The sequence below is a fragment of the Sciurus vulgaris genome (genome assembly GCF_902686455.1).
Source record: "Sciurus vulgaris genome assembly, chromosome: 17".
Taxonomy (NCBI): Eukaryota; Metazoa; Chordata; class Mammalia; order Rodentia; family Sciuridae; genus Sciurus; species Sciurus vulgaris.
This window is the reverse complement of record NC_136478.1, coordinates 57308541-57336166: the sequence shown is the minus strand read 5'-3', so window position 1 is coordinate 57336166 and position 27626 is coordinate 57308541. Positions and strand designations below refer to the sequence as shown.

The following is a 27626-nucleotide window of genomic DNA, read 5'->3' as shown; positions in this document are numbered from 1 at the left end:
AAATCCTACTTCCCCCAAGGAGACTCCCTGTGACCAGGGTCCTGTGTCTTTATTTTCTTGTCTGCCTCCAGCTCCACTGAGGAACCTGGGAGATTCTTAGTATTTTTCTTTTTTAAAAAAAAGTTTGTTTTTTTTGAGACAGAGTCCTGCTAAGTTGCTGAGGCTGGTCTTGAGTGCTCAATCCTCCTGCCTCAGCCTCCTGAGTCCTGGGATTACCTGTGTGCGCCCCATGCCTGGCTAGTCTGTTAAAGAGAGGAACAAATACTTGAAAAAATTGTTTCTGGGGTCAAAATCCTACCTCTGATTGTGTCACAACCTCCTTGTGCCTAGTGTCCCCTCTTCCTTTTATTGTTGTCTTCCTCAGAGGGAGGAGGCTTTTGAGGCTGGGAGGGGTTGGAAGGAACTACCCGATTTTTTTTCTCAGAGGCCAAAGTCTTGCTTTCCTAGCTTAAAAAAAAAAAAAAATCTTTGCTTTGAGTTGGATATAGATTTTAGTACGTTTTGCTTTGTTTTTGTACTAGGGATTGATTCCCGGGGGAGCGTGATCACTGAGCCACATTCTCCCTTTCCTATTTTTATTTTGAGGTGTGGTCTTACTAAATTGCTCAAGGCCTCGCTAAGTTGCTGAAGCTGGCCTTGAATTTGTGACCTTCCTGCCTCAACCTCCCAGGCTGCTGGGATTACAGGCATCTCACAGTGCTTGGCTCAGAGTAGAAGTTTTAAAAAACCTAATATATATGCTATGAGGAAGAAAACAAAACGACAGGCTCAGTTTAATATAAACCAATATCCATTTTCTTCCATGACCCGGTGTGGGCCCTTCTATCATCCCCCCAAGGTGCTAAACTTTGCTAAACTTTTTATCTTTTCTTATGTTTCTTAAAAAATAATTCTGTCATAAAATCATTTCCTTAAAGTGTATTTTGGTTCATTTTACCTGTCTTGAAACTTTTTAAATAAACAGAAGCACATCTGTGTTGTAAGTAATGGAAACGGACTCATACACTATATCCAGTCATCTAAGACATTTTTTTTCCTTTTCTCTTTTATCTCTAAATGCTTTCAGAATAATTCTGATTTGTAGGAAAGTTGAAAAGATAGTACGGAATCCTGTACTCCTCACCCAGCTTCCCCTGATGTTAGCAACTTATGCTATCACAGTACATTTGATGAAACTCCAAAAACAACTTGGATATATTACTAAATTTCAGTCTTTTGAAGATTGCACTAGTATTTACACCAATGTTTTTTTAATCTCATTAGTTTTCCACAATTTTTTTTTTCTTTTTCCAGGACCCAGGATCCAATCCAGATTTTTTCCCCTACTATAAACATCGCTGCTTAAGACTACTCTCATGCACATCTCCTGGGGCACATAAACAAGAATTTCCCTTGAGTTGATCTCTGGGTGTGGGATTGTTGGCGCATGGGACATGTCATATCTTTAATGCGTTCAAAAAGGCAAACTTGTTCTCTGGGGTGGCTATACCAATTTCAACCACTTCCAACATCTCCTGAGTTCCTTCCCACCTGATAGAAAAATAAAACGTAAAAATTTGCCAGACTGGTGTGTCACAGAATCTATGGTTTTAATTTGCATCCTCTTGTTACTATGGTTGGCTCTGATTTCAGATTTCCTCCTGAATGAGGTTCTTTTTAATATTTTTTATTCTTTTAAACTTAGGTTGATTTATTCATTTAAGCTTTTATAATAAGTTCTGGGGGCTGAGGTTGTGGCTCAGTGGTAGAGCACTTGCTGAGCACGAGGCACTGGGCTCCATCCTTGACACTACATTAAAAAAATAAAGGTATTGTGTCCGTCTACAACTAAAAAAATAGATTCTGAATGTGAATTCTTTGTGTTGCAAGTATCTTCTGTCAGCATCCTTAAAGTGTTAAATGTTTATCAAAGCATTGCTAATTTATTTCAGGAGCTTAAGTCCTGTTCTTTGAACTCTCATCTACCAAGCACTGGGGTCCTTATTTCCTCCACCAAGGGATAGATTACAGGGCTGAAATTAAATATTTTTTAAAATGTGTGTTAAATCAAGAATCTCTCTTAAATTGCTTCTATGTGTTTAATTTCTGCCTTAGCATAACCTACAAGGCTCTACCTGATCCGTCCCTAGTTTCTTCTCTGCTTTGCTCACATGGCTGTGGCCATTCTGGTCTCTCTGTTGTCTTCAAAGAGGTCTTCGCACTTGCTGCTGTTCTTGTCTCCCAGACACGTCTGTAGTTTTCTTCAGGTCTCGGCTCAATGTAATATCACAGGGAGGCTTTTATTGACCTGAATAAAATAGCACCCTCTGATACTCTCTATCCTCTTTCATTTAAAAAAAAAAAAAAAAAAAGTATAACCACATTGCATTATAAATATTTCCTTTTCTCCTCCGGAGAGGTATGCTGTCCAATACCAGAGACACCAGCTACATGAGACTGGATTAAGATGTCCTGTGAATGTGAAATATACACCAGATTTTAAAGATGCAGCGCAAAACATTTTCTAGATTATTTAAAATCTACATATTGGTAACAGTGAAGTAATATTTTGTGTCAAATATACTATTAAGGTTAATTTCCCCTATTTTAGCCTTTTAAAAAGAACATGGCTAACAGAACATGTGAGCAGCACTTGGGAATCGTTTTATTTCTGTTGAACCTGTTGCACCCTGAGTTCCCCGGAGGGCAAGGACGCCGGCCCGGACACCCTGTCTCGGCACCTAGAAGAGGAATTCGGTGTGTGCCCCACGACGGGACTCGGAGGCAGAGTAGCCTTCCTGTCCTTTCTATTCTGCTGCCTCCCCCAGGAGCAAAGCGAGGGACACTTTATTAAGATGTAATTGACGCGTTACCCATCTTAGGTGCACATTTCAAAGATTTTTGGCAAATGTGCCGAGTTGTATAGCCGTCACAATAGCCGTCACCCCCTAGGACCCTCGTGCTCTTCGTCCTGCCCCTTCCCACCCCAGGCCAGGGTCTCCAAACCCCGCGCCTTCAGTTTCTAAACACAGGGTTCCGGGTGCCTGGCTGGAGGTTCCAGCTCCTTGCCCAGGCAGCACCGGGTCACTGCGTCCCCAACACGGCAGAACCCGCACCTGCCGACAGAAGCGGGTGGCGGCCCGGTGCCTCCAAGGCTCGCAAGCGCTCGGATCCCCACGCCCGCGGCCGCGGGCCACTGTGGCTCCCGCCCCCGCTCCGCTAGGCCCCCACTGCGGAGCTGTGCACCGCGGGCTCAGGGCCACTGCGTTCTAACGCCGCCCTGCGGGAACAATGGCCAGACCGCCGGCCTCCCGGCCTCGGTGGGCGTGCGAGGCGTGGGGGGCCAGCCCCTCCCCCTGCAGCCCCTTCCCCAGCTAGGCCAGCACCCTCTCCGGCCCTCAACCGCCCGCCTCCCAAAATGGCGACCAACCGCCTTCTTTCCCGCCCGCGGCGGGTCACATGACCGTGACAGGCCCCGCCCCGCGCGGCCCCGCCCCTCGCCAGAGCCGCCAGGGCTGAGTGGTGGAGCAGCACGCGCTGGGAGCCCAGGCGGCCCGAGGATGGCGCGAGGCCGCTCTGGGCGGTGCGAGGCCGCGCACGCGCGCAAGCGCCGCGGGTGAGAGGGGGGCGCCGGGCTGGCTGGGCTGCGCGTGCGCGCCGGGCGGCCGCTGCGAGGCCCGCGAGGCGCGAAGCGCGAGGCCCGGCGCGCGAGCCCCCGGGGTCGGGTAAAACCCGGTTGCTGCTGCCCTTGCCCCCTCCCCTTTCTCCCTGCCCCCCTTTCCCGCCCCTTCCTCTTATTTCACCCCCTCCCCCTTTTACAGCCTCACTCGTGTCTGTATTTCTTTTTTAGGGGGCCCGCCGCTCTTTCGAGGGGCGCCCCTCACCCTGCGTCACGCACGCACCTTCTGCACCCCAACAGCTCCAGGCCGCGCTGCACCTTCTCCCTGGGAGGAGATTCTCCTCAGGGCCCCTGGTCCGCTGCACCCCTTTCTCTCCTACCCCGCCCCCAGGCCCCAACTGCCCCCTCGCAGCTCCCCAGCTCGCGCCGCGGGCCCTGCCCAACCTCCGCACTTCTGCATCTCGGCCTTGCATTTGCCACCCGCTTCCAGGCCCCTCTTGCTAAAACCCCCCTTCCTCCTCAGGAGCCCCGCTTTAGGGGACCCGGGTATCTCTCTTTGTAGGTTCTTCCAGCAAAACCAAAAACCTGTCCTATCTTCCTTGATTACTCACCTCTCCATACTTTTAGGAACTTCCTCTAACAAAAACTATTTTTTTTAACCCAGATTTCACCCCCCCCCACACACACATTCAGGAGCACTTTCCAGCAAAAGTTCTTTTTTCCCACTCCGAACTCCTCTTTTTGGAATATTTTTTCCACTTAAAACAAACCAGCTCAGTTTTTCCATTTTCTCTTTCGTCTAATATTTATTTCTCCAACCTTGTTCCCCTCCCTACCTTTCCAACAAAAATCCCTTTTTATCACCAGTTCCACCCCAATTAGGTTTCTTCCAGCAAAATTCTCTAGTTCCCTTCCCCATGGGGGAAATAAGAAAAGAAAAAATAATTTCATTTTTATCATAAAACTTTTTCCTCCACTTTATCTCCCCAGTTTAGTATTGCTTTCTTCCCTCTTCCAAAAATTGTCTTTCCCCCATATATCACCTTTGCCCTGATTTCTTTGGGGACCGAAGTTCTGACGGTCCCTTCCTTTCCACCACCTGCTTTCAGGGCAAAAGAAATTGGATGAGTGTCCTGAAATTACCACCCAGCATTCCAGGAAGAAATAACCAAGGTCTGATTGTCACTTGAACCCCCTCCTTGTGGGACTTAAAGGGCCCTTCTGTTCCCTGGAGATCCACTCCCTTGCTCCTCTGGTGAGTTTCCTTCCTTTGCACTTGTCCAAAGATGCTTACTTTGTCACTTGGATCCATTTCTTCTTCAGGAGAGTTTCTAATCAATCCAGAGTCTCTGTACCAATTGTGAGACCATACAAGTTGCTGCTTTGGGAAGTTAGAAAATGAAGTGTTGTTTATCATGCAAGTTGACCTCTTTGGAGGAATGCAGACATTTACTACACTGGTGAATGTTTTATTGTTTACTGCAAAAAAGGTTTTTGTTTCTCTGGCACAGGGTAGGAATTTATGTCCTTACAGGGATGGGCAGATGAGGGATGGTGGGGAACCAAAGTGTGTACCTCATCAAGTGAAGCCAGACAGTGGAAATAACTAAGTGGAAATACCAGGCCAGTGGTGCCATAACTTTTCTTTTCTTTTTTTTTTTGAGAAGAGGCCAGAAAACTGTGAAAACTTCTGGTTTTTAAATGCTGGCAATGAATTTAGTAGTTTAAGAATTGAATAAGACAGCATAAGAGCCTTACAAAATAGGTGTGCCAGCCACAAGTTTGGAATTTGTAGTTTAGGGTTTCTTTCTATCCAAGACAGCCACCTGGGCACATGTGTACACACTTGACTTTTGCTTTTTGGAACGGCAAGCAGTTCTCTAACCTGATTTTAAGATTCCTTTACACTTAAAAATTATTGAGGTTCTCATGGAGTTTTTGCCCTTGCAAACTATATCTACTGATATTTGCTGTTAGTTTAATAAACTTTCAAGATATTATTTTTTACTTAATTAATTAATTTATTTATTTGCAGTGCTAGGGTTTGAACCTGGGGCCTTGGGCTTGCTAAGCAAGTGTTCTACCACTGAACTCCTTTTCTAACCCTATTATTTAATTTAAAAATAACAGTAATTAGGGGGCTGGGAGTGCAACTCAGTGGTAGAGCACTAGCCACATGCACAAGACCCTGGGTTTGATCCCCAGCACCACACGAAACAATAATAAACCCATTACATTTGAATACAATTGACTAAGTGAAAGGAGCCAGTCTGTAAAGGCTATACACATTGTTTTTGATTTTGTTTTTGTTTGGTATTAGGGATTGAATCCAGGGCACTTTACCAATGAGCCACAGCCAAAGGCCTTTTTATTTTATTTTGAGAAAGGGTCTCACTAAGTTGTTGAGGCTGACCTTGAACATGCAATTCTCCTGCCTCAGCCTCCACAGTTGCTGGGATTATAGGCATGGGCCACCACGTCTGGCTCTAATTGGCATATTTTTATTTAAAAACTACATTTCAAAATTTTAGTAAGAAGAATGGTATTGATTTACATTTTTACAGTTATTCTGATTCTCGTATCAACTTCAGCGTTTAGTCACTTGAACTATATGGTTTGTAATCCCTGGGAAGCTTCACTGAGAATGAAAAGGCGTCAGTATTATCATGAAATGGTTTTGATCTTACCCACTCCCTGAAAGAGTTGAGGGCTCCTAGAGTTCCCCTCCATCCACCTTACTATAAAAATTGTCATTTTAGATTTTAATGCCTATCTGCTGTTTCTGCTAGGATCCGCTTTTGGAGATTAAGAAACTTGGGCGTCTTCTTTTCTCCTTTATTTAACTCTTTGTAAAGATTTTCCCTTTTATGTATCCTTTTGATTTCCTATTTTTCTTTCCCAGTAAAAACAAATCCACTCTTTGAATGAGTGATCAGAGAAAATGAGTTAACCATCTGATCAAAATTATATATTGGTTACATGGCTAGAGGACGGAGTCTTCCTTGATTGTTCAACTTACAAATGTATATGCAGAATGTAGGGCAAGAGTCCCAATCTCAAGGGCATAATAATAACATAGTGGAGTGGTTAGGTATATAGGCTTTGAAATTGGACTACTCAAGGCTGAATCCTAGGGTTAGGGTTAGCTTTTGGGTAAGTTACTTAACTTCTCCAGGCTTTATTTACATAACCCATGGAATAGGAGTTAATAATAGAGTACATACCTCAAAGAGGTGTTGTGGGAACTAAATAAGATGATATATAAGTGATTGCAGTAGTACTTGGCATATAATAAAGCCTCAAAAAGTTTGCTCCTCTTATTGTTATTATAATGATGACTATTGTAAGAGCCAGGTAGGAAGATAAGTGAGAACTATGGGAACTGGAAGCCAAGAGCCCTACTCAGAGATGACAGTTTCCCTCAGCTCTGTTCTATTGTTAACTGTCAGGGAATATCAAATCTTAGAATTTTCAAGAGAAGCCAGAAATCCACATATGTGGGTGAAATCTCTCCATTAAAGAGAAATGTTGATGACTAATTCAATTTGTAAAAACACTGTGTAGGCCAAACAAAATACAAAATGGGTCTGTCATTTACTATAGTTGGAGTGGAAATAAAGGGAAGTAAATAGCATAACTAGGGTGAAAACGGCAAGTCTTTCCTGCCCCTCAGCTCCAACCTGTTGTTACTCTGAGTTGGTCACTCCCTGGTAATGAGGATGCAGAGACAGAACGGAAAAGGTGGTACTTGGGGGAAAAGAAAAGAAAAAAGGCTGACAGAAGAACAGGTTGGAGCTTTTCAGAGAAGAAAAGAAGTGCATGATGGAATCCTGTCACTCATCAGTGGAAAGGGGACTGAGAGCCTTCTGTAATCAAAGTTCTGTGCCAGGCAATATGCTGTGCAGAAGCATAGACACTTACGGCAGAGTTCCAGCCATCCTAGAGCATATCATCTGAGAAAAATAGAAGAACCTAAAAGATTGTTGTTTCCAAGGCCCCTTACAATAGGTGGTAAGTGGATTTTCAGGCAAATGCTTATCAGAGTTCAAGGGAGAGAGAAATCTCAAATTTTGTCATGTTAGGAGTGTTCTCTATGGTGGAGATGGCCTATAGGCCTGGTTTTGAGAAGTTTCATCTGGCAGAGCTGAATTAAGATGATTTGGTCAAAGGAACTGCACTTAGCAGGGTCAAAACTCATATGTCTCCAGAGGCCTAGTAGGGCACATAGATGAGTGAAGTAGGAGGGTGTTGGAGATGGGGAGTGGTGGGTAGGTTCTCGTGGCTAAGGCTAATGTCTAAAGTCGGCTCCAGCTTCTCAGCCGCAGCCAGTTGTGGCTTTGCAGTATGTGGACTCACTGTTGACAGATCCTCAGATTTTTTTTCCAGATTTTAAAATGGAAGTAGGAAAGCCCAATTTTTAAAAAATGTGGAACACATGATGAATTTGTATGTCATCCTTGAGCAGGGGCTACGCAAGTCTTCAGTTTGTTCTGATTTTAGTGTGTGTGCTGCTGAAGTGAGCATAAGAAAGCCTAATTTAATGAAAAACTCTAGATGTGTAATGTCCAATGTGGCAAGCATTAGCTACTCATAGCTATTTAAATGTAAGTTTAATTAAGCTAAATTAAGTATTTAGTTCCACTGTGGTACTAGATACATTTCTTAAGTGCTTAACAGCTACCTGTGGCTCCTGACTATCATATTGAACAGTGTAGGTTTAGAACATTTCTATCAGCACAGAGACTTCTTTTGGATAGTGTCACTCTATTTTTCAACTTGATAACTAATTGGAAAATATTTAAATATATTGCAGATAAATATAATATCTTTGTGGACCAGGTAGACATTTAGATGGTTCCCTCCCTTTAAATAATGTGACAGTGAATTCCATTTATCTCCTATGGATTATTTCTGCAGTTTGGAACCATGTTTAGTTTTCTTTCCCAAAAAGTTGTAGCATCCTCGTTTCTTTATAAATTAAGGAAAAGTTGTAGGATTTCATAGAACAACAATCCCTTCACTCTTTTATATCTACTAGTCATGAAACAATAAGCTTTTAAAAAAAAAAATGGGAGGAGTGTCACTGGGGATGAACCCAGGGGCATTTGTTATTGAGCTACATCTCCAACCCTTTTTATTTTTATTTTTATTTCTATTTTGAAATAGGGTTTCACTAAGTCTTACTAAGGCTTAGGGCCTAAGTTGCTAAGGCTGGCCTTCAACTTGTGATCTTCCTGCCTCAGCCTCCCAAGTTGCTGGGATTATAGGCATTTACCACCTTGCCTGGCTAAGAAAAAAATTTAAATTTCTTTGGATTCCCAGTGTTAAATTGTTCTTTAAATTGTTAAATAAGGCAACAATGATGATACAACAAGGCACAAGTATCTAAAACTTACAGCTCTTGTGTAGCTCTAAAGCCAAAATCAGTTTGCAAATGAAATGCAAACAAAGCAGCCCAACCAGTGCAATTTAAATTACAAACATTAATTTAATGAGAGGGAAGCTATTTTGCTGAAATTTCACTGCTCCTTGAAATGGTTACTCTGCTGAGGGTCATGCTAATCCTTTTGCCTTTAACTAAGACCCTGTGATGTCTCAGTTCTCCATCCTTTTTCCATTTGAGCTGTGTGCTGCAAACCTCCATTCATACCACTGTCAGGGCCTCTAGTCAAGCCCAAAGGCATATTATGAACTAAATCCACTTCTATCCTCTTCTCTTTAGCTGGTGGCAATTAAAGCAGTCCTTTCTAGAATGAGTGCAATGGTAAACATATCCAAGCATTGAAACCACTTTAATTTTAAGGTGATCATTCAATGATATACATACACTGTGTTATGTTTCTTTTAGATTATCCTGAGCAGGAAAACAGAAACTTAGAAAATTCTTGGAAAGAGTATTTAGGCCCTTGGGAATATCTGAAAAGTTGTCTGGGTTCATGAACCTGGGCCCATGGGGACTAGCTGGGAGCTCCATTTGTAGAAGGTGCTAAAACGCCGTTGAATTTATTTGTTAATATAAATGAGGTGTTCAGTATCACCTCAGGGGCTTTCTTTATTATTTGGAAAATGTTGTAAATATCAGAGCATGGCCTTGGACTTTGGTCTTGCTCTTCCTGAGGTTGTAACCAGATCAGTTTGTTCCGCAGATTATGAGAGTGTGTTGGAAGGTAGGTGATTAGGCCCTTGGGAAATCTAGACACATTCTCCACACCCCTCAGCCTAATTTATAATTGGAACAGTGTGGTGTACAGTTTAGTTTCTAGAGAATCTGTACTGTGTAGGGTAAGGCTCCAAAGTCCAAATATCCAGGTGTAAGATCTGGCTTAGGGCTGAGGTTTTAGCTCAGTAGTAGAGCGCTTGCCTCGCATGTGTGACGTACTGGGTTTGATCCTCAGCACCACATAAAAAAATATATTGTGTCCATCTATAACTAAAAAATATTTTTAAAAAATCTGGCTTAACCACCTTTTAGGTCTGTTACTTTGGACAAATATTTACTCTCACTTCTTATCTATAAAATAGAAGTAGTAATAGAATCTTCTCTAGGTTGTTATAAGAGGCATGCGTTAATTTATATAAAACTCTTGGCATGATACCTGGCACAGAGAAAGTGCTTTGTAAGTGTGATTTTTATGAGCTTGTTTTTTATTATTAGGTGGTGAGGGAGGGGATCAGTTCTTTCCCCTACAGAGTACTGACAGTTAGTGGCAGTGTTATAGAAGCAGCTCTGGAATTGGTGGAGAAATCAATTTGGCCTCCTTCTTCTGCTTTTTGGAAACCCAGAAAACTCCGAGAGTCAGTTGTCTCAAATCTCAAAAGGTTTGGTGGCCAAACCTGAACCACATGTTGCCTTTTATAGTAGTCATCCCTCAAGATCCTTGGGGATTCCAGGATCCCCTGTAGACACCAAACTCCACAGATGCTCAAGTCCCTTAAATAAAGTAGGCTCGTGTTTGCACTTACATAACGTACACACATACTTTAAATCACCTCTAGATTACTTATAATACCTAATACAAGGTAGTTGCTATTATATTGTATTGTTTAGGGAATGATAAGAAAAAAGCTTGAACATGTTCAGTACACAGGGTTTTTTCTGAATGTTTTTGATCTGTAGTTGGTTGACTCTTTGGATGTGAATATGCAGGTACAGAGAATCAACTGCATTTGTTTCATTTGCTCTGAGTAGTCACAGGTGTTGCTGTTGAAATGATGATTTAATTACCAGGTGCTGTCCTGCATCACACTGGGGGTTACTAAAGTGTGGCATGTGCATTGACCTACTTTTCTAAGACTTGGGTCCTAGAGTTGTGGGGTCAAGTATTATGGACTTGTATTCAGCCTTTAATTTCTGCTCCCTTGGGAGGTTACATACACATAGATACACAGGTAGATATACAAAGTGAAACACAGACATTGTGGATGCAGCTATTCTATTATATATCAATATGAAAAGTTTAAAAAAGTAGAAACCAATGGCCTAGAAATCTAGGCTCAAACTCCTGTTATTCCAGGGTCCATTAGATTTGGAATCAGTGGATCACCAAGCACTTGTTGAACATTTAGGTGTTAGAATAATTATTCATAATAGCCAAAAAATGGAAACAACTTGAGTGTCCATCAACAGGTGAATGGATAAACAAACTGATCTCTCTAGACAGTGGAACATTATTTAGTCATAAAAAGGAATGAACTATTGATACATGTCACAGAACCTTGAAAACATCATGCTTAGCAGAAGACACCAGGCACAAATTAAATGATTCCATTTGTATGAAATGGATGACCATTTGAATGTTTGTATGCCTCCTAATATTTTGTTGAAAAACTGAGCATTTTTAGTATTATAATCTGGTAACTGTGGGAGTCAGATTCTCTCCAGACCTTCAGGATTGGTTGTTGCTCCTTGTTGTGGGTTGTAACTGTTCGTTTAGTGACTTTTTAAAACTATTTTTTAATAACCACTATATACTTTGTTATGTGATCAACAAATTCTGTTCTGTTAGTTTGGTGGTAAGCTAGTAGCTTAACAGGAATTTTCTTAAATGTCTGTAGCCAAAAAACAACAGAACTATCAATCTTTTTAGCTGGGTTCTACTTGACGGTTGGGGCATGCCTTCAGTACTCAGGTGCATCACAGCGCTATGGTAGTCTTCACTTTCTGTTTTCACAAAGCAAGGGTCAGCCAGACCGAGAGTATGTGTTCCCACGCTGAGCACATGGCCTTCTGGATTCCCATTAATATGTGAAAGCTTTTATTTTTAAGTAACTAATGTCCATATTGCATTAGAATTCACCTTTGGCGGTATGTAATTCTGTCAGTATAATGTATAATGTCTTGTATCCAACCTTGCAATAGCATACAGAATAGTTCCGTATCTCCTAAATATCCCTCCAGTCCTTCACCTATTCATCCCTGTCCCTCTTTCACCCCCAACTTTGGCAACCACTGATTTTTTAAGTGTCTCTATGGTTTTGCCTTTTCCAGAATGTCATATAGTTGGAATCATACAATATGTAGTATTTTCATACTGACTTTCTTCTTTCAAACATTTAAGGTTTCTCCGTGTCATTGTGGCCTGAGAGCTTGTTACTTTTTATTACTGAATAATATTCTATTGTTTGGATATATCACAGATTATTCACACCTTTTGAGGGAATCTTGGTTTCTTCAAGTTTTTAGTTATGAATAAAACTTTTGTAAATGTTTGCATGCGATTTTTGCATAGACATACATTTTCACATTCATTGGAGGGACACCTAGGAGCGCAGTTGCTGTATCACATGATGAGATTATATTTAACTTTGTAAGAATGCTAGTGTGGAAACTTTTCAAAGCTGTTATTCTCCAAACATCTGCCTCCCTAGCTTTTCCTCTATGGCCTTTTGCATGTAAGTTGTTTGCCCCAGTTAATATCCTTTGCCCCAGGCTGCAATGACTGGTTCATTTGCTTGTTAGATTTTCAACAAATGCCCTTCCTAAGCCCTTCTCTGTTCTGAGAAAGTTCCAAGTTAGGCAATATAAGGGCAAGACCTTGTATTAAACTTTCAGGGAGCCATTGACGGGTCAGATAGCCACAGTTCTTTGAGAATAAAATCCTCTGTTCCAGCACCAGGAACCCACACTAGACACATGGGCCCTTATCTTCAGGACCACTGCTAAGCCAGGGAGTAGGGATAGAGCCAGGGTAAGTTAAAGTGCCACAAGGTACCAGTCACCTTTTTATTAATAAGGGCTCATTTGGGCTGGGGTTGTGGCTCAGTGGTAGAGCGCTCACCTAGCATGTGTGAGGCATTGGGTTCAATCCTCAGCACCACATAAAAACAAATCAATAAAATAAGGGCTCATTTGGTGACTGTAAACCTTAAACTGTTTGCCAGAGTTTAGATAAAGTTAAATTTTTGTTGTTTCTATGGTGGAATAGATGGTACAATCTTTGTATTTTTTTCTTCCTTTTGAGATGGGTTTTCTGTGTTGCCGAGACTGATTTTGAACTCCTGGGCTCCAGGAATCCCTCTTCCTCAGTCTCCCATGCACTGGGACTATAGGTTTATGCCATTGTGCATGGACTATTTTTTTTTTTTTTTTTTTGTGGTACTGGGGATCGAACTCAGGGCCTTGTGCTTGCGAGGCAAGCACTCTACCAGCTGAGCTATATCCCCAGCCCTATTCTTTTTATTTATTATAGGTCTAATCAGATATTCTCATTTTTTGAGTCAGTTTTGATAATTTGTGTCTTTGTAGGAATTTACCCATTTTAATCTATGTTCTAGAATTTGATGTATCTAGTTTGAGAATTAATTTAACAATATATGTAACATCTAATTTGTTAATAAGCTACCTAAATATAATTATTTATAGTATTCTTTTGTAATCCTTTTTTTTTTTTTTTTTTTTTTTGGTAAGGTCATTAGTTATGTACCCTCCTTAACTGCTAAATTTTAGTTTGTGTCTTTTCTCCCTCTCTTATTATTTTCCCTTCTGTATGTTAAGACCAATCTTGTTCCCCACCCTCACTATAAATTCTAGTTCAGATATCATGTAGTTTTTTTTTTTTCTTTCCTCTTGGAAATTATACTCAGATTCTTTTAATGTGCAAACTTAAAGTATGATGTTAATCATTATCTCTTTTTTCTATCAGTTCTGTTTTTCCTCTGTTGGTGCTGGGGATGGAACCTAGGGTCTTGTGCATGCTAAGCACATGCCTACCGCTGAGCTACACCTCTAGCACTTTCTGTTTTTCAAATAATTCAGACCCTCCCCTCTTCAGGCCATGTCTGTGAATGTCTGTAATGCTGTCTCCCTGGAGAGTGCTGGATTCCCAGTGTAGGAAGCTCAGTGCTGACTCATGTTACCTCACTCTCTGGACGGCATCTTCTTGCCTAGCCATAGTGCTCTTAAGCTTGCCATCCAGCAGTTGTCATCCCTTTGGAGGCCACCAGCCTCTTCTTCCTGGTAGGCTTGAGGGTTTGCTCTTCATCTTTGGTGTTCTGCAGTTCTGCTGCTGTTCGTTGTGGGGTGAATCCAGTTGTTTCTATCCTGCCATCACCTCGAAATGCTGGGTCATTATTTAAGTCTGGATTTGTGTGTTTCTGCAGTTCTCCTACATTCACATTCTTGCTACCTTTTGGGACCTTCAGTAGGCTTATGTTAGACTTTTGCGTTTGCTTCTCCATTCATACATTTTCTCAGTTTGTCATATTTTCCAATCTTTACCTTTCTGCACTGAATTCTAGGAGGGTTTTCTCAGATTGCTCTACCTGTTCATTGCTTCTCTCATGAGCGTGGTTCAATCTGTTGTTTAACACTTGCAGTGAGTTTTTAATTTAAATGTCTTTCATTTCTAGAAGTTTCTTTTTAAAATGTTTATTCTTGTTTTATAATGACATATTCTTATCTCAGTTTTATCATCTGTCATCATCCTATTGTTTTCTAGTACTTGGGAGGCATCTGCAGGCTTGTGAGCAGAGCTTTTATTTTACTTAGTTTTCCTATAGGCTCTTCAAGGGTCCCAGGGCTCCGTTGTCTTGAGTTGAAGGCTCCAAGTCTTCTTTTCCCATGCATCTGTTATAAGCCCAAGTTCCAGCTCCCATGGTAGTAGTCATTAATAGAAATATAATGAGCCATGTATAATTTTAAAATACTCTGTAAACCACATTAAAAAATAAAAGAAGCAGATAAAGTTAATTTAGTAACATTTAGCCCACTGCCTCTAAAATATTGTCATTTCAACATGTAATCTATATAAAAATTACTCAATTTACATTTTTTGGTACTAAATCTTCCCAGTTCAAATTGTATTTTACCCTCATAGCATGTCTCCATTGGGGCCAGTCACATTCAGGTGCCTCGTGGCCACATAGGAGTAGTGGCTGTCAGAGTAGACAGCACAGCTCTGGGCAGCCTACCTGGGTCTGATTTCCCCTTGGGCTAACTTGAGTTCATGCCTCTGGCCATTCCTCTTGTTGTTGGCATTGGGGTTTTACTTAGCTGTCCTTTGAGTTAGCTATGCCTTAAATATTGTCTTTTGTCACATTTCTGCATGCTTATAGCTGGAGGAAGAGGTCCATTCCGTTCAGCTTGAGCTAGAAATCTTTTCATTTATTCGTTACTCTTTTGCCTCATTTACACATAAGGAAACCGAAGCTCAGGGAGCTCAGGGGACTTGCCTAAGGTCGTGTGGCTATTAGGTGACTGAGAACAGACTTGTTTCCTTTGTTCCCGTTTGAATTCCAAGTTCATGCTCTACCTACCATGCTGTATCGCCACCTCATAATTTTGGTTCCTCCTTGTTCGTTTTCAGGAATTAACCCGCTATCAAGGGCTCTGTCCTTTCTGACCCTTTATCCGGCCTTGCTCCTTCGAAGAGTGGTTCTTGGCCAAGAACTGGGAGCGGAGAACCATGGACCAGTACAACCTTGGGGACGAGGGTGCCCTTCCATCAGAAATGCACCTCTCTTCGTTTTCAGAGAGCCAAGGGCTCAACTGCAGCGACACCCTGAACCAGGATCTGGGTCCCAGCACACGAGACCTGCTCTATGCTGGCCTGAGTGGTTTGGACCTGGACCCCAGTCTCCCAGCGCCCGACATGCCCAGTGAGGTGCTGGAGGACAACTTAGATGCCCTGTCCCTGTACTCAGGGAAGGACAGTGATTCTGTGAAGCTGCTGGAGGAATATGCAGATCCGGAATCGCAGACTTCCTTACAAGGTGAGGCTGTCCACTTGGGTGGAAGGGCCTGGAGGGAGAGTTGACAGTTCCTGCAACCAGTTAGGGATTGAATCTGCATGGATTGGTCAAGAAAAATTTTCTCTTTTACAAGTGACTTTGGGAAAAGTCTCTTTTTTTTTTTTTTTTCTCCTATTTTAGAATTGTTACCAACTTCCTAGTAAAAGAAACAAAACACTAATCCAAGGGAATAATATTGAGAACACAAATGTTTGGATATACCCTAATCTTTTGCTGGTATGTGGGAAGACCTTAAGCCTTATGGCTTTCCTATCATCACCACATTCCCAAGGGCTCTCTTCATTTTTCCAGATTGAACTTGGATTCTGTCCATTCTGCTTTGTGGTTGTCTAACTTTCCAGGGCTCACTTCATCCATAATGTAGGGGGATAGTAATATCCCCCTGCTTCCCCTCAGAGTAAGAGCAGTAAGAAGCAAAAGAAGAAACAGTTGTAAAAGCACTTTTTCGACCATAAAGCACTGAACGGAGATTGATTTGTTTGTTTGTTCATTTATTTTGTATTTTAAAAGACAGAGTCTTGCCGTGTTGCCCAACACTCCTGCCCCAGCCTCCTGAGTAGCTGAGACTACTTCAGAGCCACCAAGCCTGGAGATACATACATATGTATACACACATGTACATACATACATACACACCAATAATGTGATATTTGATTTTAAATAGCTTTAGTTCTAAACCATTCTCTTCAGTAGTAGAGGAACAAAGGGAGAGCTACTAAAATAATTAAATAATGAGGTTTGCCTCCAGTCTTCCCTTAGAAAATAAATTCATTTGTTTTTCTTATTTTGATTCTCTTCATCATTTCCTGGATAAGTTGTTTAAATGAATTGACTGAGCTAGAGTTTGGGGATATTTATAATCACACCTTGCACATGGAAGACCACATCTGAAATGTCCTGCAAAGTAAATGTTAATCTTAATTGGGATAAGTAGCTCAAGAAATGCTCTGAAGAACTTGTAAAATGAAAAGTTTCTAAGGGCTCCCGTTCCACAGAAGATGTAGTAGACAGAGGGTCCCCTTGCCACTGTGTGGGCACAGTGGCAGAGTCATGAGGCAGGACAGGACATCTGCAGAACGGCAGGTACTGGCCAGGCTCAAGCCAGTGAATAGTATTCTCAGCCTGGGCCACCTGGAAATTACCTGGAAAATGCTGGAACATAGCATATGTGTGCATTTTGCTGGGAAGACATACTGACTTTACGTCAGATATTCATAGGGGTCTGTATAAATCATTACTCTAATTCAACCTTTTCCATATTTGTTTTACACTTGAACTTTTTTTTTTTTTTTTTTACCTTATAGGAAAAAAGGAATCCACTGAATATTAAATTTCAAGTCTTTATACTTCTCTTCCATAAATTCAGTCCCTATAAATGCATATGCTTATTTTATTTTCTCTCTCTCTCTCTCTCTCTCAGGGGATACTAGGGATTGAACTCAGGGTCACTTAACCACTGACCCACATCCTCAGCCCTATTTTCTATTTTATTTAGAGAGAGTCTCAATGAGTTGCTTAGGACCTCGCTAAGTTGCTGAGGCTGGCTTTGAACTTAAGATCCTCCTGCCTCAGTCTCCCAATCCTCTGGTATTACAGGTGTGCACAGCTGCGCCTGGCCCTTCTCTCTTTTTTGAGATGGGATTTCATTGTTTGTTGCCCAGGCTGGCCTTGAACTCCTGGACCCAAGTGATTCTCTTGCCTCAGTCTCCTGAGTAGCTGGTACTATATGCATTAACAACCAAGTCCAGAATACATTAATTATTTTAATTAGAAAAGTTATATATATTTATTAGAGAAAACTTAGAAAATAAAGAAAAGTAGTAAGCAAAAGTCTCCACTCTGACTGCCCATACATAAATCTTTAAATGCGTGGGTGAAGTTGCTCAGCTATACATAGATTTTTGGTTTGAGGTTTTTTTGTTGTTGATGTTGATGTTTGTTTGTTTTTTTGTAGTATTGGGGATGGAACCCAGACAGTCACACATGCTTGGCAAGCACACTACCACTGAACTACATCCCAGCCCTATATACATAGTTCTATGGTGTTAATATTAAATTCATAGAGGGAGGGAGATTAAGCTCAGTAGGGGAGTACTTAGTCCCTGGGTTCCATCCCTAGCACTGAAAAAAAAAAAAAGCAGTTTTGTTTGAAGCTTTAAAACAAACAAGTATATTTGTTTTCATATGTGAAAGTAGACACTACAACTTACATTAACTATTCCATTGTATTGTTAGACCACATTCTTGTTACACTGTTAAAATCTTTGTGTGAATAAGTTTTTACATATTGAATTTTCTTTTGGATTAGTTCTCTGAACATTTTTCTCAAAGTAAGTTTACCCAGACAAAGCATATAAATGATTTTAGAGCTTTATAACACTGCTTTCTAGAGAGTTCAAGTGACTTCTCAAGCCAGTGACTGTTTGCCTGTATTTCAGTGTTTTTCAAATTTTTACAACATTTTCTTTTTTGTTTAACATTTGCTTTAAGGAGCATTTAAACTAATGCAGCAATGCTGAAGACTGTATCCAGAGGGAGTCTGATTTGTCTTTATTTAAACTGGTGAAATTATTCAGCTACTCAGCAGTCTTCCTTCCTTCCTTCCTTCCTTCCTTCCTTCCTTCCTTCCTTCCTTCCTCCCTCCCTCCCTCCCTCCCTCCCTCCCTCCCTCCCTCCCTCCCTCCCTCCCTCCCTCTCTCCTTCCCTCCCTCCCTCCTTCCTTCTTTCCTTCCTTTCTTCCTTCCTTCCTTCCTTTCTTCCTTCCCTCTTTCTGTCAAGAAATGAAGGTAACTGAGTACAATTTTGTTTCTTTTTCCTTCTTTCTTTTCGGTACTGGTGATTGAACCCACGGATGTTTAACCAGTGAGCTATGCCCCCAGGCCAGATAGGGGCTTGCTCAGTTGCTGAGGGTCTTACTAAGTTGCCAAGACTGGCCTTGAACTTGCAATCCTCCTACCTTGGCCTCCCCAGTTACTGGGATTACAGGTGTGTGCCACTGTGCCTGGCTTCACACAGTATTTTCTTATGAAGAAGTTGAAGGACAGGCAAGTTAAGAGACAAATGATCCAAGGCCACAGGCAAAGCTGGAATGAGAGTCCAGTTTCCTTTTTGCTTGTCTGCCAGCCACAGATGGTCTGCGTTTTGGATCCTTTAGTGCAACTCTCTTCCTTCCCCTATCCCTGCTCTGGTCCCTGAGATCCTTGGATCTCATCTCTGTACCCTCCCAAATAAATGCTTATTTCTAAACTTTCCATCTTGTAGGACAGTGTAATCCATTTTGCAGACCAATTTAATCTTCTATTATTCATTCCTCTAACATTTATTGAAGTGCCTGCTGGTGCCAGAATGCTAATTCCAGGAGCTGGGAACAGCAATGAGCTGGATAGAGTCTTTGTATCCCTGTCCCATTGCTTATAGTGGTCCATAATCAGTTTAAAAAATTTTTTTAGTTATTGATGGACCTTTATTTTATTCATTTATTTATATGTGGTGCTGAGAATCAAACCCAGTGCCTCACACATGCTTGGCACACACTCTACTGAGCCATGACCCCAGCCCACTCAGCTTGCCTTTAATCTTCATTCACTGAGCCTAGTTCTGTCCTTTGAAATAAAATGGAAGCAATCTGCTCCCTCTTCCACAGACTGGCCCTTCTTATACTTGACACCTCCCCTCAACTACCTGGGTAGTCCCAGTTCCTTCAGCTTTTTTCTAGGTGACATGATTAATAAAAGTACCTTCTTTCATTTTATTCTAGAGATACAGAAAACATGGGAAATCCAGACACACAAACAGAGGAAAATAGAACTGACCCATCCTCCTACCAGACAGTCCATTCTCTTAGTCAATTTTCTACTCAAATTTATTTTTCTTTTTTAACAGGGCAATTCTTCACCAATAGGCTACTTTTTTCTTAGTGTAGCATGAACAACCTTTTATGTCATCAGATTTTTCTACAGTTTTATTGGAAAAACTTGTCACAGAGCATTAAAACCATAACACAGTTATCTATATGCCCTCTTGTCAGATATCAGGGTTTTTTTTGTTTGTTTGTTTGTTTGTTTGTTTTTAATTTATTTTTATTGTAAACAAATGGGATACATGTTGTTTCTGTTTGTACATGGAGTAACAGCATACCATTTGCATATTCATAAATTTACATAGAGTAATGATGTTTGATTCATTCCATTATTTTTTTCCTTCCTCCCCCACCCCTCCCACCTCTCTTTTCCCTCTATACAGTCCCTCCTTCCTCCATTCTTGTCCCCCTCCCACCCCCCATTTGTTTGTTTGTTTTTTAGTTTCCCAGGAAAAGCAATGGTTCAGTTAATTCCCTTGAAGCTAGATCTTTGCAGAAAGCTAAGTTTAAAACAGCTGTGGGAGCTGGGGATATAGCTCAGTTGGTAGAGTGCTTGCCTCGTAAGCACAAAAAAAAAAAAAAAAAAAAAAAATACAGTTGTGCATGGTGGCACATGCCTACAACTCCAGTGCCTTGGGAGGCTGAGGTGGGATGATCGCAAGTTCCCGGCAATTTAGTGAGACCCTGTTTCCAAAACAAAGGGGAGGAGTCTGGGAATGTAGCTCACTGGTAGAGTACCTCTGGGTTCAGTCCCTAGTCCTTCCAAATGGAAATAAAAACCCAGAAGCAAAACTGGTTGAATACAAAATTTTGTACTTTCCCAAGATTTCAGGTGGCATATTTCCAGATTGCCCTTCTGTCAATGCCAGGTGATGATATAGTTCTCAAGCCCTGTCTGTCTTGGTCACACTGTCCCTGAAGGATTTCATCCTGCCACTATCCCTTTCCCTCCACATGTGGCACCAAAACCAGTCAAGTCCCACAGGTGTGGCCTGACCAGGGGCTCTGTTCCCCTCGCATGGTCCTGAGCCTTGTTTTCTGCACATGCAAAGCTGATGACACTGGAGTGAGCGTCTTAGGTGACCTGCAAGGCCAGCATGGGCAGAGAGTGGTAGAGTGCTTTAGTAGTGCTCTCTGATTTCCCCAGCTGTGTATAACCTGTGCTTTCTCCCTCTGTCTAGACCTGGGGCTAGGCGCACTTAAGGTGCCCAGAGAGGCTGACGAAGGAGGCAGGGCCACCTCGGGGAGTGCAAGGAAAGGAAAGCGGCAGCACAGTTCCCCTCAAAATCCGCTTCTGGACTGCAGCCTCTGTGGGAAGGTGTTCAGCAGCGCCAGTTCTCTTAGCAAGCACTACCTGACGCACAGCCAGGAAAGGAAACACGTTTGCAAAATCTGCAGCAAGGCCTTTAAGCGTCAGGACCACCTGTATGTAGGAGTCTGGTCAGAAAAATGGCTGTTCAGGGGTGGGGGGTGTGGGTGTGCTCCTGCCTTTTCTCCCTCCCTCCTGAATCAACCCACCAGTCCCCCATTGGGTTTTTCCACTTCCTGATTCTCTGGATGTGTATCACTTGTGCTCTGGTGGGCATGAACTTGGTTCTCCTCACACTGCCAATGTTCCAGGGCAGGTCTGGCCCTGCCCCAGACAGGTTGCTTTTCTGAGCCTCCAGATTACACCAGTGAGGAAATCATTGCCTCAAGTTGTAGGTGGGATCCTTGTGGTTTAAGACAGCTCACTCCCAAAGCAATTGTGTCTTGGAGGAGTTTGGCTAACTTGATAGAGAAATGTCCTGAATCCCTAGTAGATGTCTGAGGATGGTGTTCAATTCTGAACATGTAAAGGAACATTAACCCCTGTTTTTTTTTACTTTTAAAAACTTGTGATTTGAAAAAAAAAATAGTTTTAAAAAAGAAAACCCAATTAAAAGTTAAGAACAGAATTCGCTGTTCTTAACATCTTGGGAATGATAAACTTTTCTTGCCTGTGAGGGAGGAAAGAGACTGTTTCCAAACTAAGAGGACTGCAAGTGGGTGAGGACAACACCTTGCCTTTTCATGGTGCAGAGGGCTTTGGAGCATCCACTTTCACTTTGTCCTCTGGCCCAGCCCCACCCCAGGGACAGGAAGTAATTTGTGCTCATATCACAAGTTGATAACACGGCTAGAATTTAGGTCTTCTGATTACTTCCCTGTTTCTTCCTTGGAAGGAGGCCAAGGGCTAATGTCTGGAGAAGGAGTTTAGTCTTTGGACATACCCCATGGTTATATGCACTAGTGCTAACTAGAGCAGCACTGTCAGGATCCCAGAGGGTGATCTATTCATTTGTAAATTGTTAATAGAGATGTAGGTATGAGGTAAATATAATACATATTTGTATGCATTCTTGCTTGCAGACATTATAAGCACATTTGGTTGGTTGGCTCTAGAGAATTTTTATTGACTGAGTATCTGTAAATTGATTTCTTTGCTGCGGGGTATTCCAAGGAGCTGTCTCTATACAGAATCTTACGGTAAGGAGCAGACTCCTTTGTTACAGAAAGGATAATCCCGTGGCATCTCTCAGATGTGCTCTATGGATCTATGGAATTCTGCTTTTCAGGAGTGTGTATAGGCTATTTGAAAAACAAAGATTTTTATGGGCAAATAAGAGATACTCGAAGTTAAATAGCCCTCCCTTTTAAATTTGCTCCTGTGCCTTATGAACCTTGAGAGAGTGAATAGTGGGATTTTTTGTTTATTTGTTTTGTGTTTTCCCAAAAGTTGTCAAATGTGCCCAAGTCCTCAGGAGTCATCTCGGGAGAACTGATGTTCCTTGAGAACCCACTTTTGGGAAGTCTGATCTGGCTCCATTGGATTTTTTTTTTTTCTCAGATAAGGGACTTCTTTAAAGGTGAGGGTGAGGTGGGCCCCTCCCGGATTGCTTTGACAGAGCAGGGAGGCTTGGTAGTCTCCTTGAGTTCCAAGTACAGTTTCTGAGTTATGGTGCAGATGCACCAAGGACACTCAGGGCTACTGGGGTCCTGCAGAGGTAGGCTGGATCCCAGGCACCCACTGACCTCCCTTCTTATGTCTGACTCCAGGACCGGGCACATGCTCACCCACCAGAAGACCAAGCCCTTTGTGTGCATCGAGCAGGGCTGTAGCAAGAGCTACTGTGACTACCGCTCTCTGCGCCGGCACTATGAGGTCCAGCATGGCCTATGCATCCTGAAGGAGGCCCCCCCCGAAGAGGAAGCCTATGGGGACTCCCCCCATGCTCATGACACAGCCAGCCAGCCTCCTCCCAGTGGCCTACGGTCCCTGGGTCCCCCGGAAGCCAGGTCCCCTAGCTCCGTCTTGCCTAACCGAGACCTCCTGCGCTGTATTGTGAGCAGCATTGTCCACCAGAAGATCCCTTCTCCTGGCCCGGCCCCAGCAGGACCTTTGGATGGTGAAGGGAGGCACTCGGCGTGTCCCTGTCCCACCTCATCGGGGTCCTCCTGCACCCCAGCAGCCACAGGGACTCTGGGCACTGAGGTTCCCGAGGAGCCTCATCCCCCACAGAAGGAGTCAGCTGCTGAAGTATTCACATCCATCCACTCAAGGGCCACTGAGAATGGTGCCCCTGACCCACCAGAGTTGGAGCCCCCCCTGCTTCAGCTCCCATCCTCCCTGGAGGGCTGGCCTGAGGGCAGCTCCCTGCCTGCCTGCCTGCCTCTCTTCAGAGGCCAGTCTGTCCCTGCCAGTTCCCAGTCATCGAGCCATAACTTCCAGTGGCTCCGGAACCTACCTGGCTGCCCTAAGAGCAAAAGCAACAATGTGTTTGTGGTCCATAAGCCCCCTGCAGTGCCATCCCGGGAAGGCTCTGAGTCTGGCCCCAGGCCTGGTAGCACCTCTGCCCCAGTGGAACCCTCGCCCAGCATGGGCACCAGCCAGGAGGACACACCACCCTTTGCTCCTACACTCCTGAAGGCACCCAGTGAGGTCTCAGGTGATGCCAGGTATGGTGGTGATGACGACAACTGGGCTTCCAAGAAGAGCAAGCTTGACTGTGAGTCCTTCTCATGGCAGAGCTCAGGGGAACCCGGGCTCCAGGATGTACAGAACCCAGGTGGGCTCCCAGCAGATGCCACACCACTCTTCCGGCAGCTATTCCTGAAGTCACAGGAGTCTCTGGTGAGCCATGAGCAGATGCAGGTGTTCCAGATGATCACCAAGTCCCAGAGGATCTTCTCTCATGCCCAGGTGGCAGCAGCCTCCTCCCAGCACCCTGGGCCTGAGGGCAAGCAGGCTGCCCTGAAGTCACTGCAGGGGCCATGGCCACAGCAGCCCCCGCCACCAGCACCAGCTGTGGACTCTCTCCAGGTGGGCCTTGGAAACCTGGAGCCAGAAGGATCCCCAGCCCGCAGGCGAAAAACCGTGCCCTCAGTACCCAGAGAGGCTTCCCCTGGCAGCACAAGACGAGACACCAAGGGAGGACCAAAAATGGCCTCAGCTCCACCATCCCTCACAGCACAGTCTCTGGACCCTTCCCGGAATCCAGACATCTCTTCCAAGCAGTTACGATCTTCCAAAGGGACCTTGGACCTGGGGGACATCTTCCCCCCGACAGGCCCTCGGCAGACCCCATTAGGTGGGGAGGAGCTGTCTGGAGTCCAGCTGTCTGGGAAGCAGGCCCACGCTGAGAATGGCATGGCTTCAGGGACTGTGAGAGGTGAGAAGGGCCCGGCCTGTTCCCGGGGCGGAGGCTACAGGCTCTTCTCAGGCAACCCCAGGGCCCAGCGCTTCTCAGGCTTCCGGAAAGAGAAGGTGAAGATGGATGTGTGCTGTGCAGCTTCCCCAAGCCAGGTGGCCATGGCCTCTTTCTCGTCAGCTGGGCCTCCTGTGGATCCCACCAGGGATGCAAAGTCCAAGCTGACAATATTCAACAGAATCCAGGTACCCGATGCCTCTGTCGTGGGGCCTGATCATACTGCAGGGAGAGTTCTGCTGAGTGTTTGTTTTCGCATTTGTTAGTTTCCAGGCATTTTACTTCATTTCAGTGAATCCTTAGATGTGATTTTACAGTAAATCCTTAGATATGAGGAAATTAAGGTTCAGAGAAATTCTGCCCACGCATAAAAGAAGACCAGAACCAGGACAGTACAGAGTTGTCCAACCCCCTTCTTGTCATTCTGTGATTTCACTAAGCCTCTTTTGCTTGCTTTCTTCTGCCTCTTGTTTCCTTTTGGATTTGCCTCCTTAAATATAAAGGTAGAGACACACACCCCACCCCCGCCGCTTACATATTGCTGCATGAAATGCTGGGGTGACTCAGTGATGGAGCCCTTGCCTGGCATGCATGAGGCCTGGGTCTCTCCCCAGCACCAAAAACCAAACTGAACCAAACAAAAAACCAAAAACCAAAAACCAAGCAAACCACAAAAATTATCTCTGCATGGAATGGATGTATATTTTCTGACTGTGAATCATGGTTCCTGCAGACACAAGCAGGGCCTGTTGTGTGCCCCTGCTGACAAGCATAAGCCCAGCTCCTCCGTGCACGGCACCAGGCAGGTCCTGCTCGCAGGCACTCAGCCACTTCTCTTAGTGTCGCCAGCATCCGGCCCCTTGTCCCACAGCTGCCACTTGTTTTCACATCTTTGTTATCCAACTACTGTACAATTTGCCATTTTAAAGCATGCAGTTTGTAGTTTTTAGTACATTCGTAAGGTTGTGCAGCCATCACCACTACTTGCCTGAAAAGAAATCATGACCCCCAATTGTCACCCCTAATCTTTCCAGCCCGCAGCTCCAGACAACCACAAATCTACTGTCTGTCTCTATGGACTTGCATACTCTGGACATTTCATCTAAGTGGAATCGTGCAGTGTGTTCCTTGGTAACTCTATTTCACTCGTGTTTCAAGGTTGTTCCTCTGTTTTCAAGGCTCGTCTGTCTATGGTGCTTCATTCCCTTTTATGACTAAGCAATATCCCATTATCTGGACTGACTAGATTTTATTTAGTTATTCATCAGTAGGTTGTTCGCACTTTTTGGCTTTCGTGAATAAGCTGCTGTGAACATTCGTGTAAAACTTTGTGGATACATGTTCTCATTTCTCTTGGATAAATACCTACCAGTGGAATTGCCAAATCACATGGCAACTCCATGCTTAATATTTGACTGTTTTCTAAAGCAGCTGTACATGTTATGCCCCCTTCTCCCTGCAGTCTGTGAGACTGCAGTTTTCCCATATGCTCACCAACACTTGCTTTTGTCCTTTATAATGATGATTGTCATCATCCTGGTGGGTGCAAAGTGGTATCTTGCAGTTTTGATTTGCATTTCCCTGATGGCTGATGATGTTGAGCATTTATTCATGTTCTTTTTGGCCATTTGTATATATTCTTAGAATAAATATCTACTCAGATCCTTTGCTCATTTTCAAATTTGAATTACTATCTTATTATTGACTCCTAAGAGTCATGGATGCAACCCCTTTATCAGATAGATGAGTTGCAAATATTCTCTCCCATTTTGCCAGTTAACTTTTCATTTTATTTGTGACATTGTTTGTAGGACAGAAGTTTTCAGTTTTAGTGAAGTTCAGTTTGTCTGTTTGGTCTTTTGTTTTATTTTGGTGTCATACCTAAACCACCTAAACCAGGGTCACAGAGACTTACTCCAGTGTTGTCTTCTGAGTCTCACAGTTTCAGCTCTTTTGTACCTGCTCTTCTCTGCTGTGTTGGCTGACATGCTTTTTCATCCTCAGGGTGGAAACATCTATAGGCTCCCCCAGCCGATGAAGGAAGAGAACATGGCAGGAGGATGGTAAGTTATGAAGCCTTCTGACCTGCCTGGCGCTGCCCCTGGGGGGAGTCCTTTGTGACTTTTCTGTGCTGGCCCTGGGTGAATGAACTGGATACCTTCATCCTGAGCAGGATGCTTCAGCCCATGGAGAATAAGGATATCGTCTCTTTTTTAGGATTTATCAAGAGTTGTCAGTGGATTAGTTAAAAACAAAAAAAGTCAGTGATCAGGGATGGAGTCCCATTCTTCCCTCCTGCCTTGTCTACCCACAGCAACCAGCAAAATGGAGGTCCCACAGACTGGACAGAGCCAAGGAGCACTTACATCTGCAAGAACTGCAGCCAGATGTTTTATACTGAAAAAGGGCTGAGCAGCCACATGTGTTTCCACAGCGATCAGTGGCCGTCACCTCGGGGGAAGCAGGAGCAGCAGGTGAAGAAGCATGCGTGGTGGCATCTGTGATTTCAGGGTGTGACAGGCTTTGGGGTGTGTTTTTCTCAGGTTGCAGGCTGCCCCTGGGGAATGTGGGTCGGGTCCAGCCACTCTCTGGGGCACACCATCACATTAGACAACACAGCTCCTCAGCCTGGACCTCACCCCCAGCCTCACTGCCTAGAATTCTGCGGCAACTCCTCTAGCTGTCCTCAGGAGCAGCTCTCTGACTCCTGCCTGCTCTTTCTCTTAAAGGCCATCATCTCTCCATGTTCAGGTGTTTGGCACAGAGTTTTGCAAGCCACTGAGACAGGCATTGAGGCCAGAAGGGGACAGGGACAGGCAGAGGACCACAGGGCCATAGCCCCTTTGGTGTTCCCCATGTTGGTCCCTGTGGCTCCAGCAGCCTGCCCCCTGGGGAGCATGTCCAAGGTGGGTGCTTATCTGTCTGCTTCTTCCCGCTGCTTTTCCCACCTGTTGGTGGGAACTGTGGGAAAAACCCAAACCAAATGCTCCAGGGAGTCCTGACTCTAAGCACTTGGTTTGCACCTTCATTCAGTCATTCAGCATTTCCTGAGCCCCTCTGACAGTCCCAGTGCTGAGCAGTTCTGGGTACCCAGCAGTGACCACAGCAGTATGTACCCTGTTTCCTGGCTCCCAGTCTAGCCAGGGATAGATGGCCCAGAGTTTGCAGGGTTGGGAGCCTCAGAGGAGGCCCC

The 27626-nt window shown here is 43.8% G+C and overlaps 1 protein-coding gene across 6 annotated transcripts in view; it reads left to right on the top strand.

Annotated features, from left to right (window-relative positions):
- Positions 1-3503: 3503 nt before the first annotated feature.
- ZNF541 (zinc finger protein 541) overlaps positions 3504-27626 on the top strand; it is a 37339-nt gene continuing 13216 nt past the window's right edge. For 3 of the 6 annotated variants that reach the window (XR_013760210.1, XM_079117468.1, XM_079117470.1), the window contains exons 1-6: positions 12667-12786; positions 15403-15808; positions 20888-21131; positions 22785-24621; positions 26438-26496; positions 26748-26907. Coding sequence is in view for 5 of the 6 variants with exons in the window: in XM_079117468.1 (XP_078973594.1) it covers positions 15502-15808; positions 20888-21131; positions 22785-24621; positions 26438-26496; positions 26748-26907 (2607 nt within the window). In the remaining variant the exon portion in view is untranslated. Of the gene's footprint in view, positions 3596-4707; positions 4854-12666; positions 12787-15402; positions 15809-20887; positions 21132-22784; positions 24622-26437; positions 26497-26747; positions 26908-27626 lie in introns of those variants that run through there. The other 3 variants (XM_079117469.1, XM_079117472.1, XM_079117471.1) reach the window with 3 other exon arrangements.